Here is a 15,916-nt window from a genome sequence, read left to right as displayed (position 1 = left end):
GCTCAATAAATAAGAATGAATGAGTGAAATAATTACGGAACAGGTGGTCTCAGGCAGATAATAATAATAATAATAATGGCATTTATTAAGCGCTTGCTGTGTGCCAAGCACTGTTCTAAGTTCTGGAGCACTGTTCTTAGCACTGGATAAATAGACAATTCATTCAGTGGTATTTAATGAACATTGTGTTCCAAGCCCTCGGGAGAGAATTGGTAGTCACGGTCCCTGCCCGTAATGAGCTCGCAACTGGTTACAAGAGATACACAATCTGGAGGAGATGGTCTATTATTCCTCAGCTCTTAGACTTTGAAGCCAACGTACCCCCGCTGTGAAGATGGATTTTTTTACAAAGGGACATACCTGAAATTCTAAAGTTCTAAATTGGTCTCAAACCAGAGACATCACAGTCCCGCAAATGTGCCATTTTTTCTTTCTTGAAGCCCATTGGGGTTTAAACCCTCTCAGTCTAAACCTCTGATGAAATGGCATTTGCTTTGTTTCCATCTTGATACAAACCCTAAGCAGAGATACCCAAAGCATACAGACACCGGCTTCTGAGGTAACGGGTTTGATTCAGTATGGGACTAGCATTGCGTGTCACAGAATGGCATTTTCTTGAAGATTTTGGTGCATATTGTAAAGACCAGTTATTTCACAGTATTTTCCCCTTGGGGACTGGGAAATTTCCAGTGCAGGTTGCTCCTGGAAGGAAATGAGGCCGACCAGCTTGGCTATTAGGTGGGAAGTTACGTCTCAGTGTAGGGCCCAGCCAGGGTCCCGAGGTATCTCGGGGAGCAGAGGGGTGGAATAATTCGCCCAGTCCACTGAACGACTTTCTGACTCTGGCTTTGTTCTCCTGGCATGAAACCGAAGGTGCTGATTGAAAAGGAATGGATATCCATGGGCCACAAATTCTCCCAAAGGTAAAAACAGATAACGATAATAATAATAATAAAAACGACGGTTCTTGTTAAGCGCTTACTACGTGCCAAGCGCTGCTGTAAGCACTGGGGTAGATACAAGGAAATGAGGTTGTCCCATGAGGTAACTGAGGCACAGAGAAGTGAAGTGGCTTGCCTAAGGTCACCCCGCAGACAAGTGGCGGAGCCGGGATTAGAACCCACAGCTTCTGGCTCCCAAGCCCGGGCTTTTTCCGCTAAGCCACGCTGCTTCTCAGTGGAGGGTGAACTTGTGGGGAAGCCCAGGGTAAGGACTTCATGGCCTCCCAGAGTCAGAGCAGGGCTCTTTTGTTTGATTTTTATCGCGGCCTGGTCGTGGGAGACAGACTCGATCTTTCCTTACCCCCCGAGAACCAAGAGGGAGAGGCTTTCCCAGTGGCGACGGCCATCGGAGCCCCAATCCAGTCTGAAAAACCACCGGTTCACCCTTGTGGCATCAAGGCCTGCCCCAAAAGTGCCAGTCTGCCTCTTCCCAGTGGCTGTCGGGAGGGCCCCAGTGCCAAGCAGCGGCATCCACCCGCTTTGCTTAAATCGCCATCCAGGTGCGGTCACCTAGAAGGGGACCCCAAGGAGGTGTCGCCGATCTTCACCCAGTTTGTGGAGTGTGTCTGGCAGCTGATGGAGCAGTTCCCCTGTGCCTTTGAATTCAACGAACGGTTCCTGCTGGAGATTCACGACCACGCCTTCTCCTGCCAGTTTGGAAATTTCCTCGGGACCTGCCACAGGGAACGGGAGGAGCTGAAGTGAGTTGTTGGAAAACTGGCCTTGGGGCCGGAAGAGGTGCATATGGCGCTGCGCGATGGTCCATATAACTCTTGGGTAGCAGGGCTGATCTGTGGGACGAGAAACACGCAACAGGTCTTTAAGAGTTGTGGAATTCATTAAGCGCTTCCTGTGGGCCTGCTACTGTGCCAAGCCCTGGCGTTGAGAGAAGACAGATCAGACAGGGACCACAATCTCGGAGGTGAAGGAAAGGTGGAATTTTATCCCAGTTTTACATCTCCCCCGTCCTAACTTAGCTCACCGATCTCCAACTACAATCCAAGCCCCACATTCTTCACTCCTCTAATGCCATCCTAACTCACTGTACCTCGAACCCCTCGATCTTGCCCACACCCTCCTTCTGACCTGGAAATCCCTATCCCTTCCTATCCAGCCGACCACCACCGTCCCCACCTTCCAAGCCTTACTAAAGTCACATATCCAAGAGACCTTCCCTGACTAAATCCTCCTTACCTCTGCTCATCCTTCTGTATCACCTGTGCACTTGGTTTCATATTACTCTGTCTTATTCTGATGACACCTGTCCACATGTTTTGTTTTGTTGTCTGTCTCCCCCTTCTAGACTGTGAGCCCGTTGTTGGGTAGGGACCGTCTCTATATGTTGCCAACTTATACTTCCCAAGCACTTAGTACAGTGCTGTGCACACAGTAAGTGCTCAATAAATACAATTGAATTAATTGATTAATGTTGCTTTGGTTCCCATAACCAGGAATGTGGAAGAGGGGACTTTCTTGCACCCTGCAGTATCCCTCAAGGTGCAAATTTCGAAAGACGGCAGGGTCCCCCCATCTCTAGAATCATTCATACGATAGTTCCTCACTCACCAAGGGCAAGGGACCCATTAGGTTTGGCCACTGAGCCGACTGGTAAACTTTTGGTCTGCTTTGCAAGAGTGTTTCAAACAGCAGGTGGGCCAAGGCTTCTCAAGGGTCCTGAGAAATTTCTTTAGACCATTTTCCAGTCCCTTCTCCTCACGGTTGTTTCCTCACAAGCCTTGGTCACTCTTTGGGCTCACCAGGATGACTTGTTTCATTTTTTCTTATCTTTTTTTCAGAATCTGTGAGAAGACACATTCCCTGTGGCCCTTCCTGTTACAGAAGAAACAGGAGTTTCGGAATCCACTCTACAAGGGCGTCACTGCTTACGGGACCCTACAACCCAACACTTTACCTTTCAGCTTTCAGTAAGTCCTTACACCCTGCTTCCCCTCTTCCTTGAATCAATCAATCAGTGGTATTTATTGAGTGCTTAATATGTGCAGAGCACCGTACTAAGCACTTGAGAGTACCGTACACCAGAATTGGCAGGCATTTTCCCCCTGCCCATAACAAGCTGGCATTAATATAAATAAGCAATTTATAATATGTAATTTAAAGGTATGTAAAGATAAGTGCTAAGGAGTTGGGGATGGGGCAAATAGCAAATGCCCAAAGGTCACAGATCTAAGTGAAGCGGAAGGGAGAGCGCGTCAGAGAAAAGAGGGCTTAGTCAGGGAAAGCCTCTTGGAGGAACTCTGACCTTAATAATACTTTGAAGGTGGGGAGAATGGTGGTCTGTCTGTTGAAGGGGAGGGAATTCCAGGCTAGGGGGAAGATAGGGGAAAGGGGTCGGTGAAGAGATAGGTGAGATTGGGGCACAGTAGTAGATGAGTGAGGTGAGGTAATACAGAGTGAGCCGATCGAGCACTCTAAAGCTGATGGTGAGGAGTTTGATGTGGAAGTGGATGGGCAGCCACTGAGGTTCTTGAGGAGTGTGGAGTCGTGGACCGGACGTTTCCGTTCAAAAATGATCCGTGCAGCAGAGTGAAGTGCGGATTGGAGTCGGGAGAGACAGGAGGCCAGGAGATCAGCAGTAGTTAAGACAGGCTAGGATAAATGCCTGGATCAACACGGTAGCAGTTTGAATGGAGAGGAAAGGGCAGATTTTAATAATCTTGGCTGGGGAGGGTGGAGTCCAGCCATGATGTTTCTTTCCCAGAGAGGGGTATTGGACTCAGGATCCTGTCTTCCAGGACTACCTCTCTGGCAAAGACCTGGGTTGGGCTCACTCATTTTGTAAGGCTGGGGCCACCTCACCAACGTGGGGGCAAGCAGCGTGGCTCAGTGGAAGAGCCCGGGCTTGGGAGTCCGAGGTCATGGGTTCAAATCCCAGCTCCGCCACTTGTCAGCTGGGTGACTTTGGGCAAGTCGCTTAGCTGCCCTGGGCCTCAGGCACCTCATCTGGAAAATGGGGATGAAGACTGTGAGCCCCACGTGGGAAAACCTGATCACCTTGTATCCTCCCCAGCTCTTAGAACGGTGCTTTGCCACACAGTAAGCGCTTAACAAATGCCATCATCGTTATTATTATTATTATTACTACCTAAAATGAGAAGTGAAGGGAATCCTTTACCAGTCAAGGCATTCCAAAGAAATAAAGGAGATGTGGAATCTGGCCAGAATCCTAGAGGGGACTCCACCTGAGGCCTTTGACAAAATGATAAGCTCTGATCCACATGTCTCCCTGTGCACTGTATTTTTGTTGGCGATACAACTGAAAAGAACGCAAAAAAGAAAATTCTACTGGAAAGCCCCCAAATAGTCTACCAAGCCTCACTTCTCTATCCTGCGTTCTCGTGAGCTTGGTTATTCATTCAGTCGTAATTACCGAGCGCTTACTGCGTGCAGAGCACGGTGATGGAGTGTCCTCACCCCTGTGGAACTTGCTTCTCTGAACTGAAAGAATCAACCTCAGTAGAGAGATTTTATCTCTACTGTCCCTCCCCCAAAAAGAACATGGGGGGCTAGGCCCCATCCAGGACCCCCCCACTTTGCTTCCTGGAAGATGTGGTTTCTCCTTTTTTTCCTCTCTGCAATTCCTTTGCCATCTCCCAACGGGACCTCTGATTGTATGTTTGGGAAGAATCCAGCTCTCACGACAGACTAGCTGAAAAATATGGCCCTGTCTACCAAGCTGGAAAAAGATCCTAAATCACGCAAAGTGCTCTCTCTTCCTCTTTCCCTTCAGAAAGTTGTTCTCCGGTATAAAGACGACACTGCCACCAGTGAGACCGTGTCTCTGGTGTGTGTGGTACTGAGAGAGAATCTCTTGCACATATGTCAGGAAAGGAAAGTAGGGTGCCCCTTATGACCCCCGACTGGTCAGGCGATCATTCCTTAGATATTGAAGAGTATGCCGCCAGCACAGAAGTGCTTACTGTGTACGGAGCCTGGAGAAACAGGCGAGCATTGGACAAGGGCTCCCAATCTAAAGATAAGATGGGGAAGGGTTTGTTGACAGACCTGATAGGAAGAAGGAAAAAACGATCACCCTCCTTTCCTCCTCCTCCTTCTCTCCTCCTTCTTCCTCTGCTACTCCTTCTCCCCTCGGTCCTCCGCCCTTTGCCCCTCTCCCCTTTCTTTTCCCTCCCCGTCCTCCTCCTCCCTGTCTTCCCCTTCCCCTTCCTGTGCTTGAGGTTTTGGTGTGGGATGTTCAACCGATTCGACAAAGGCATGCATCCCAAACAGAGCGCCCTGGACCACCTCCTCACCTGCCTGAGACAGAAAACAGAGTTGGAGGAGAACACGACCCAGCTGGAGAACGTGAGTTCCCCTGGCCAGGTGTGTGAAAGACGCTTAGGTTTGGCGGGGGGTAGGGGGAGCTTAGGCCTGGTGGGGGGGGGGGGTGATCTGGAGTGAGCCACCGAGGCGCTTTGGGCCTCAGTTTCCCCACGGTAAAATGAGGAGAATGTCTGCCCTCCTGCTTTTTGCAGGCCTGTTGTGAGGGCCAATGAGATTGACCAGTTAGTGGTATTTATTGAGTGCTTACTGGGTGCAGAACACTATTAAGCACTTGGGAGAGTACAATATAAGAGAGTTGTTAAACACATTCCCTGCCCACAAGAAGCTTATAGCCTAGAAGGGGAAACAGACATTAGTATAAATAAATAAATTTTGGTTATGGCTATAAGTGCTGTGGGCAGAAGAAAGGATGCAAATATAAGTGCAAGGGCAACCCAGAAGGGAGTGGGAGAAAAAGAGGTGGGGGCTTAGTCGGGAAAGCCTCTTGGTGGTGATGGGATTTCAGCGAGGCTTTGAATCATTCATCCGTTCATTCATTCAATCGTATTTATTGAGCGCTTACTGTGTGCAGAGCACTGGACTAAGCGCTTGGGAAGGACTAGTCGGCAACATATAGAGACGGTCCCTACCCGACAACGGGCTCACAGTCTAGAAGGGGGAGAAAGAAAACAAAACATGTGGACAGGTGTCAAGTCATCAGAATAAATAGAAGTAAAGCTAGATTCATTCATTCAGTCGTATTTATTGAGCGCTTAACTGTGTGCAGAGCACTGGGCTAAGCGCTTGGGAAGTACAGGTCGGCCACAGCTAAAGACGGTCCCTACCCAACAACGGGCTCACAGTCTAGAAGGGGGAGAGAGACAACAAAACAAAACACGTGGACAGGTGTCAAGTCGTCAGAATAAATAGAAGTAAAGCTAGATGCCCATCATTGACAAAATAAATAGAATAGTAAATATGTACAAGTAAAATAAATAGAGTAATAAATCTGTACAAACATATATACAGGTGCTGTGGGGAGGGGGAGGAAAAAGGGGGCTCAGTCTGGATAAAGGGGGCTCAGTCTTCAGTAGCCCTAGAAGTCTCAGACCGGCAGGGCCCCTCTAAACTGTAAGCTCACTGTGGGCAGGTAACATGGCTACCAACTCTGTTATATTGTACTTGCCAAGCGCTTAGTACAGTGCTCTGCACACAGTAAGCGCTCAATAAATGCAATTGATGATGATATATTGTATTCTCCCAAGAGCTTAATGCAGTGCTTTGCACACAGTAGGCGCTCAATAAATACCTCTGGACTGTGAGCCCACTGTGGACCAGGAATGCATCTCCAGGGCTCTGCACACTGTAAGTGCTCAATAAATATCATTGATTGATTTACCAACTGCTGACCTGGTGGAGAAGCACTGTATTAAGCACTTGGGAGAAGACTGGGGTTGGTAGAAATGCTCTCTCCCTCAAGGAGCATCTAATCTAATGGGGGAAACAGAAACTAAAAATAAATTGTCGAGTGGGAGGAAGCAATAGAGTTCATTCATTCATTCAATCGTATTTATTGAGCGCTTACTGTGTGCCGAGCACTGTACCAAGCGCTTGGGAAGGACAAGTTGGCAACATATAGAGACGGTCCCTACCCAGCAGCGGGCTCACAGTCTAGAAGGGGGAGACAGAGAACAAAACAAAACATATTAACAAAGTAAAATAAATAGAATAAATATGTACAAATAGAGTAAATATGTACAAATAAAATAAATAGAGTAATAAATACGTACAAAGTTTAAAGACCCGTACTTCAGTGCTGTCAGTTAGGAGGGGTGATGTGAGGACTCAGGTATTTAGAGGGGTCCTTGGGTCACTGATGCAAAGATTTGTTGCAAAATTTAAATGGATTTTTATTTTTCTCTTCTTTCATGGTATCTGTTAAGCACTTCCTACGTGCCAGGCACTGTACTGAGCGCTGCGGTAGATACAAGTTAATCAGGTTGGACACAGTCCATGTCCCACTTGGGGTTCACAGCCTGGATTACCAAAGTAGCGTGGCTCAGTGGAAAGAGCCCGGGCTTTGGAGTCAGTGGTCATGGGTTCAAATCCCGGCTCTGCCAGTTGTCAGCTGTGTGACTTTGGGCAAGTCACTTCACTTCTTTGTGCCTCAGTTCTCTCATCTGTAAAATGGGGATTGACTGTGAGCCCCCCGTGGGACAACCTAATCACCTTGTAACCTCCCCAGCACTTAGAACAGTGCTTTGCACATAGTAAGCACTTAATAAATGCCATTGTTGTTGTTGTTATTATTGTTATTGTTATTATTTTACAAATGAGGTAACTGAGGCACAGAGAAGTTGTGACTCCACCAAGGTTACAGAGCAGACGAGTGGTCCTCTGACTCAGCCCCGTGTCCTTTGCGCTAGGCCGCGTTGCTTCTCTTTACTAGTAGCTTGATAATCGAACAAACCCCAAAGCCGGGGGTCTTAGGACTCGAGGAGCCCACCTCAGTTAGGAAATGCTGAAAGAGGCCGTGAGCTGCCACTGTTGTGTGCTTGCCTTGTGAACAGCGCTTAGTACAGTGCTCTGCACACAGTAAGCGCTCAATAAATACGATTGATGAAGAGCACACTGTACTAAGCGCCTAGGAGAGGACAACGGGAGCAGCACCGTGGCCTAATGAATAGAGGTAGCAAACCCGGCTTCACCGCTTGTCTGCTGTGTGACCCCCGGGCAAGTCACTTAACTTTAACGTGCCTCAGTTACTTCATCTGTAAAATGGGGATTAAGATTGCGGCCCATGTGGGACACGGACCGTGTCCAACCTTATTAACTTGTATCTACTCCATATAGTAAGCGCTTAACAAATACCATAAAAGAAAAAAGGATCGAGTAGACACGATCCTCTGGCTCTAGTTTGTGAGCCCCACGTGGGACAACCTGATCACCTTGTATCCCCCCCGCGCTTAGAACAGTGCTGTGCACATAGTGAGTGCTTAATAAATGCCATTATTAGTATTATTAGAGGAGACAAACACTAAATTACAGGTTGTGGGGTGGCGGGAGGGGAAGCAACGGAGTTTACAGATAGGAACACAAGTACTCCGGGTGAGGAATGGGGGTGTGTACCCCGTGCAGGGAACGCGTAATAAGTTCTCCACCAGAAAGAGCACATGTACACGTCTTTTCTGTGCCTATTACGTCCTCCTACCTGAAGTTTACTTTTAGCGTCCATCTCCCCCACCAGATTGCCAACTTTCCGAAGCCAGGGATAGTGTCGCTTAGTACAGTGCTCTGCACATAGTAAGCGCTCAATAAATACGATTGATTGATTGTTAATTTGGTTGTACTCTCCCAAGTGCTTAGAATAGTGCCCCGCAGACAGCAGATGCTCAATAAATCCTATCGATGGAGTGATGGAAGAACAGTGGAGCGATGTCCTCCCGATCAGGGTAGCCTCTTGGAGGATGATTCTAATTTCCGTACCACCATCCTTAGCTCTCTAAATACGTACGCCGTCAGGGCCGACTTGACTCGAAAGCGCTAGTGAAGTTTGCTTCTGAATGAAAATGGAGCGAAGCAACCCAGGTCTGACCTCTAAACTGAAAAGTGATGGCTCGGAAGAGGAAGGTTGTGTCTGAACGGGGAGTGTTCGTTTGGGGTGCGTGTTCTCGGTAGGTAGGGCCCAGCTCTCGTGCCCCGTGTCCTCCGGCGGATGGTCCCCACATTCTGGAAATAAATTTGTCCCGGTGGCACTTTTGGCCGCGGACTTGGGAGCGTGGCGGGGCTGGACTGGGAGCTGGGCCTGAAATCCAGCCGTGAGGCTGGCATTCAGGAAGGAATGGGTTCCATTTCGGCACCAACTCCATTCACCCTCTCTGTGGTACTGATCCAGAAACTGCCGGACCTCGGCCGTCCCTTCTCGGAACGCCCCGGCACACAGCCCGAGAAGACGTCGGTTAAGCCTCCGAGAAGCCCACTGGCCGACAGCCCCCTAAGGTGCGAGGAGGAGCCGTCCGCTCCGTTCCCCAATGGCAGCCTCACCCCTAACCTGGCCCCAAGGCCGAAAGAGAGCCCGCCCCCTCCCCACAGGGGCCACAGCGTGACGGGGACCATCGAGGCGAGCGTGGTGGGGGGCGGGAGCCCCGAGCAGCAGCAGCAGTGAGCAGCCACCCCTGCCCCGGACGCAGCAGGTGGAGCAGAGCGGAAGACCGGACTCCGGAAAGACTCTCGTCCCCTGGCCTGCCCGATCGGATGCCGATGACTCGGGGGCCCAGGGGTCAGCGACAGTGGGTTTGGGGGACGTGAGCGGGCCAGGTTGCCCTCGAGGTGGGGGCGGGAGAGCAGATCTGGGAGTGGGCTCGGCTGGGGTTGGAGAGTTTTCCAGTCGGATGTTGAATCCTTTGCCAGTAGCCCAATTTGTGCCGGGCCCGCTCTCCTCCCTTGTCCTGTAGAGAACAGGCAGCTGGAAGCCCAGAGTCTGTGGCTCTGGCCTGGTTTGGGGGGTGGCCCAAAATAGTGGTTCTTCAAATTGTTTCAGCTGGAAGGGGGTGGATGGGCATGTGCCCAAGGTTTAGCCCCAAGATGGATCACCTCCTTTTCCCTGCTGCTTCTCGCCCCCCGCCAACCGCAGTCAGAGAAGTGGTGGGATTGCAAATCATGGCCGGGCAGGTGACATCGCTACTCCCTGGGACAAATGGGCTATCCCCTCGGACTTCCACTGCTCCCTGCACCCTCGGGAGGGGGAATCTGGGCCTTGTTCTGAAGCCCAGCCAGGGCAGTCCAGTGTCTTTTTTTTTTTTTGACCATGCATCAGAGAGTTCCAGGTGCTTATGATTTTTCTGGCCCCTGATAATTATACACTTTTTTGAGAGGTCCAGACCCAATGTGGGTAGCCAATAGTGCACCCTCTAAAGAGGGAGGAGGGTCTTGGAGGAAAGCAGGGAGCCCTGGTTCCCATCCAGGTGCCTGTCTTCCTTCCTACATTATTCTTGACTCGCCTTTTCTCCCCGAGGGTCGGAGGTGTGAGGCCCTTGGGGCTTCCAGACTTCTGCAGGCCACGCTCTGGTCGGCCAGCTGCTTTCCTTCTGTCCCGATGGGGGACAGGAGCCTTACCCAAACTCCCTGAGCTTCTCTCCTCCTTTACCCACCTCCGCCCCTCATCATGTCTGTGTTACGACCTAAGTCACGGGGGAAAACAAGATTGTTTCGGGCAGGAGGTTTCTCGCTGGGGATGTCTCCCGGTGTCGCAAGAAAGGGCAAGGGGAACAAAGAATGTACTCCTCACCTCTTCCCCAGGCCTCACTACTGACTTCAGAACCCCGCTTTCTTGAGAACAATTCTGACTTCTCATCCTTACTCAAATCTCAAATCCTCTTCCGCCTTAGTGCCGCTTTCTCGGGCCACTGTCCCCACTGCCCTTTTCCTCATTCCGTGGAGGAAAAAAAGGTCGTAGGGTCAAATCAGGCATCCCAGCCTCGTTTTCCAAAGGGGAGTTTGATACAGGGGACGGTGATGTGCCCATCTGGCTGCAGGAAATTTGATGCCCGGAGATCTGTTTCCAGACCTGTTGCCTTTCATCCCTTAAATTCCGTTTTCCGGGCAATTTGAAGGACGCATAGTTGTCTTTGTGGGGAAAGGGAGGAATCCTAGGGTGGTGACTGGCATTTTGTAAAGTCCCAGGGAGGAGGAGGATCATTTCCCCAGGCCCAGTTGAAGGGATTTTGGAGAATTCTGAAATCCCGGGCCCAGCACAAAATTATTCTACTCGTCACAGGGCTCAACAGCATTGACGTTGAGAAGGCAGGTTGAGGTCAAGCCTCCTGGATCCCCGAATGTTGGGGAACACAAGGTTGTGTAGCCTGCTGTTGTTGGAAACCAGAAGGTTGTGGTTTCTGGGGGTTGTGTTTCTTCGCCCACCAAAATATGGCTGGAGTCCAGTTCTGCGAGTGAAGTCCAGAAACCTGAGAATTTTTCTGAATTCTTGCCCTGTCCTCTTAGGCCTGGGGCGGAGTTGATAAAGTGTGTTTTTTTTATATTTATCTCGATTTAGTCCTCTTCATTCCCCACCCATCATCTTTTGCCTGCTTCCCTCCTCCCTTTAAGGGAAATGGGCAGGGCTTGAAGACACGGCTGAGAACCCCCAAAACCTGCAGTTAAAGAATCTGCGGTGGATTCTTTTTTTAGGCTTGAGATTCCAGATTCGGAGGGTGGGGGAATAAGCCCATTGTGACTCAACGGCATTTAGGCACTGGAAGAAGCAAAAGCGGCACTATGGAGTGGAGGCTGGCGATACCAGAGATTCTTCAGGAAACTTCGGAGGGTGCCCCGTGGCTGTTGGAGGAAAGAAAGGACTAGCTATTAATAGCCTTGCTTGTGATAGAGAGGGTCTCACATTCTAAAAGCTGAAATTCCATTCCCACGTAGCTCTGGGATATAAAGGGCAAGAGCTCGGAACAGCTGTGGAGCTGGGCTTAGCTTCCAAGGAGATTGAAAAGGGATTGCTACCTCTATACTCCTTTCAGACAGCAAATTGTGTGTGTGTATATGTGTGTGTCTGTGATTGCTCCCTCTGGCTCCATCCAGGGTTCACATGGACCAACCGCTTTCAGAGAGAGGTCTGGAGTTGCAGCGAGAATCGAAGCGTTCCCAGATTTTGACCCCAAAGTGCTTTTCCGGGCCTTGGCGTCGGTCCCAAAGGCCTGGAAGCCGCCGAAAGCTGAAGGTCTCTCGTTGGAGCAGCACCGGGCGATAGCCCATCAAAGACAAAAATAGTTTTCTCCAACTGCCACGGACTTGGCTGGGCCTTTGATAAATGACATTTTATAAATAAGGCCATTTTCAGAACGTAGGATTGCCCTTCGGAAAAATGATTCGTAGAAGGGGTCTGTCCCTTTACGTGCATTGACTTGTTCCTGGAAAGATTAGTCCTCCTGACTTCTGCCAGCATTTGATGGGTTTGATGTAAACGAGACCCCCAAGTGATTCTGACTCTTTTTAAAGGCAGAAACACAATTGTGGGCAGCAGAGAAGAAACACCGTTTTCAAGACTAAGCATTCCAGGTGTTGTGGGCTCATAGACTCCAGGCCTAACTCATCTATTAGTCGGAGCTAGCAAGGTCATGTTACTGGGCATGGGATTTGCCATATGCCACAGGAGAAGGTGGAGTGTTTCCGTGGCTGTCCGATTTGTACGCAGCCTCTTTGCAGAGGAAGGACAAGTGTTTGGAGTTTGGATAATCTGAAGAGGCTGGACTGGGTTGGGTTTGAGGGTGGCGGGATGTTGGATCGCCAGATACCTTCTTGACATAGATGGCACCCAAGGTTGCCAGGCTTTGAGCTGGGGGGTCTCCTGAGCTGGAAAGGGGGATCCATCCATGTGGCTCTTGCCTTTCTCCACGTGGGTTGGCGTTCATCGCCGAAGAGGATCCCGAGCCATGAGAATGCCGCTGCTGGCGGCCGGGCCCGTCGGCTTCACTTCACTCTCATCGCCAACAGGGCTGGTGGCCATTTTCTGGAATTCCTGGGAATTCTGCTACGGGATCCATTGTTTCTGGGTTGGGATACAAAAGGAAGAGCAGGTGTAGTTCTGAAGATGTAGGCCGCGTGGGTCCTTGCATACCGCATCTCTCAGGAGCCTCAGTGGTGGACCGCAGTTCGGATTCCCATGTTCAGAGAATTTATGCGCCGAGTGAAACCTCCCTCCTGAAGTCGGATATCTTTTCTGCTTCCAGCTGAGAGCCCCAGGGGATGAGAGAAGCCAGGACAAGGGAGCAGTTGACAATTCCAAGGCAGAAAGGCCCCAAAACCTGGAAGGTTCCGAGCCAGCCTATTGTAGTCGTCGTCTTTTCCGGGCCTGGAGTGTTCACTGTGCTGTAGCTATAATTTTCAGGCCCGAATTCGCTCCGTTGTTTAGCGGAGTGCAGAGGAGAGCACTTTGTTTGTTCTGTTTTACTAACCACGTATTAGGTCTCCAGTGAATTATTGTGGCAGCTTAAATGGTAAATGCTAGTTGGGCTATTGCAGTAAAACATGCCCACTTCCTGCATCAGACACCCCCACGGAGGGTCATTTGTGTGAGTGACTGATTTAAAGGTTCCTGTCTGTTTTATATTGAGGCCGTATGCGTGTAAACCCTTGTCCGGTTGATGCCCTGCCTGTTTTTGTATTGCGTTTTGGAGAGCACTGCCCTTTCCCCAAAAACCGTGTTCCCCAGACCCATGGTGGTTTTGTTGTTACAGTTTATTTTGTTTAAAATAAAATTCTTTACATTTTTTTGGAGGTCGACGTCTGCGTGCGTGGTGTTCGAAGCCCGCAGGTTTAAAGTTTTCAGTTTTACCTCATGCTTTATATTGTCGTCCCTCTGCCATAGGGTTAATGTTTTCAATTTTACCTCGTGCTTTATATTGTCGTCCCTCTGCCGCTTTCTAGTGGGACCTCCGCTGCTGCCCTTGCAGCTTTGCTGACGTCTTTGGACGGTTCAGGGATGGTCAGGTTAGGCGTCATGCAGGCCTCGACGATAATGGTATCTGTTCAGTGCCTGTCGGTGCCGAGAGCCATCCTAAGCCCCGGGATAGACACAAGATAAATCAGATACGGTCTGAAGACCGAGAGACCTGTGTGGGAATGAAATCTGAGCGACCTGTGTGGGATAGGGGCTACGGCCAATTCATTTTGGTTGTATCCACCCCTGCGCTTAGTGTGCAGTGCCTGACACATAGTAAGCACTTAAATACTATAATTATTGTCATTAATTATTATCCCAGGCTTGGTTAGAGTGACAGGAGCAGTCCCAGCTAGGTCTTGGCCTTGCTCTGGTTCAGAGGAGCAGTCTCGGCTGAGTCCCGGCCTCGCCTGAGGTCAGAAGAGCCGTCTCAGCCAGGCCCCAGCCTGGCCTGCTGTCGGAGAAGATGTTTCTTGTGGATCCTGGACTTCCCTGGGATCAGAGGAGCAGTCTTAACCAGGTCACAGCTTTGCCTGGGATCGGAGTTGCAGTCTCAGCTGGGCCCAGGGCTTGTCAGAGGAGCGGTCTCAGCTATGAACCAGACTTGGCTGGGGTCAGGGGAGCGGTCTCAGTTAGGTCCTGGCCTTGCCTGGCTTGAGAGAAGCAGTCTCAGCCAAGTCCAGGACTTGCCTGGGCTCAAAAGAGTGTAGACCCCAGTCTGGCTTGCCATCAAAGGAGATGTTTCAGCTAGGCCCCAGTCTTGGGGGCAGTGGAATGGTTTCAGCTAGATCCCGGCCGTGTCTGGGGTCAGGGGAGCCGTCTCAACCAGATCCGTACCTTGCCTGGATTCAGAGGCACGATCTCAGCTGGGTCCTGAACTTTCCTGTTTTCAGCATCATCATCAATGTACTTCTTGAGCACTTACTATATGCAGAGAGTACAGTAGCGGAGGAGGACACTTCTCTCCATCCAAACCGCTACCCTGCTAATTCAAGCTCTCATCCTATCCCGTCTGGACTACTGCACTAGCCTTCTCTCTGATCTCCCATCCTCGTGTCTCTCTCCACTTCAATCCATACTTCATGCTGCTGCCCGGATTATCTTTGTCCAGAAACGCTCTGGACATATTACTCCCCTCCTCAAAAACCTCCAATGGCTACCGATCAATCTGCGCATCAAGCAGAAACTCCTCACCCTGGGCTTCCAGGCTGTCCATCACCTCGCCCCCTCCTACCTCACCTCCCTTCTCTCCTTCTACTGCCCAGCCCGCACCCTCCGCTCCTCCACCACTAATCTCCTCACTGTACCTCGCTCTCGCCTGTCCCGCCATCGACCCCCGGCCCACGTCATCCCCCGGGCCCGGAATGCCCTCCCTCTGCCCATCCGCCAAGCTCGCTCTCTTCCTCCCTTCAAGGCCCTGCTGAGAGCTCACCTCCTCCAGGAGGCCTTCCCAGACTGAGCCCCTTCTTTCCTCTCCCCCTCGTCCCCCTCTCCATCCCCCCGTCTTACCTCCTTCCCTTCCCCACAGCACCTGTATATATGGTTGTACATATTTATTACTCTATTTATTTATTTATTTTACTTGTACATTTCTATCCTACTTATTTTATTTTGTTGGTATGTTTGGTTCTGTTCTCTGTCTCCCCCTTTTAGACTGTGAGCCCACTGTTGGGTAGGGACTGTCTCTATGTGATGCCAATTTGTACTTCCCAAGCGCTTAGTACAGTGCTCTGCACATAGTAAGCGCTCAATAAATACGATTGATTGATTGATTGAGACAGCTAGGTCTGGCTGAGGTCAGAGGAGCAGGCTCAGTTACATCCCACCCATGGCTGGGGTCAAAACAGCAGTTTCAATTAGGTCTTGGCCTTTCTTGGTCTCAGCTGGGTCCCAGCCTTATCTGGGGACAGGAGTGGTTTCAGCTAGGTTCCAACTTAGCCCGTTTTCAGAGGTGTGGTTTCAGCTAGGCCACTCAGAAGAGTGGTCTCGGCTAGGTCTCGGCTTGGCCTGGGGTCGGAGGAGCGGTCTCACCTAGGTCCTGGCCCTGCCTGGAGTCGGAAGAGTAGTGTCAGCCAGGTCCTGCCTTGCCTCTGGTCAGAGGAAGGGTGTCAGCTCCATCCTGGCTTTGGCTGGGGTCATAGGAGAGGTGCCTTGGCCTCGCTTGGGGTCAGAGGAGCGGTCTTAGCTAGGT

General features: G+C 50.5%; 1 protein-coding gene across 3 annotated transcripts in view; it reads left to right on the top strand.

The window, feature by feature from the left end:
- MTMR8 (myotubularin related protein 8) overlaps positions 1-13,563 on the top strand; it is a 50,218-nt gene extending 36,655 nt beyond the window's left edge. For 2 of the 3 annotated variants that reach the window (XM_038747836.1, XM_038747839.1), the window contains exons 10-14: positions 874-923; positions 1,502-1,702; positions 2,798-2,926; positions 5,198-5,342; positions 9,178-13,563. In XM_038747836.1, coding sequence (XP_038603764.1) covers positions 874-923; positions 1,502-1,702; positions 2,798-2,926; positions 5,198-5,342; positions 9,178-9,447 — 795 coding nt within the window. In that variant the 3' untranslated portion in view covers positions 9,448-13,563. The remainder of the gene's footprint in view (positions 1-873; positions 924-1,501; positions 1,703-2,797; positions 2,927-5,197; positions 5,343-9,177) is intronic. The other variant, XM_038747838.1, reaches the window with a different exon arrangement.
- Positions 13,564-15,916: the final 2,353 nt, after the last annotated feature.

The sequence above is a fragment of the Tachyglossus aculeatus genome, chromosome 6 (assembly GCF_015852505.1).
Source record: "Tachyglossus aculeatus isolate mTacAcu1 chromosome 6, mTacAcu1.pri, whole genome shotgun sequence".
Lineage (NCBI taxonomy): Eukaryota > Metazoa > Chordata > Mammalia > Monotremata > Tachyglossidae > Tachyglossus > Tachyglossus aculeatus.
Note: the sequence above shows the minus strand (reverse complement) of the source record. Positions and strands in the feature narration are given on the sequence as shown.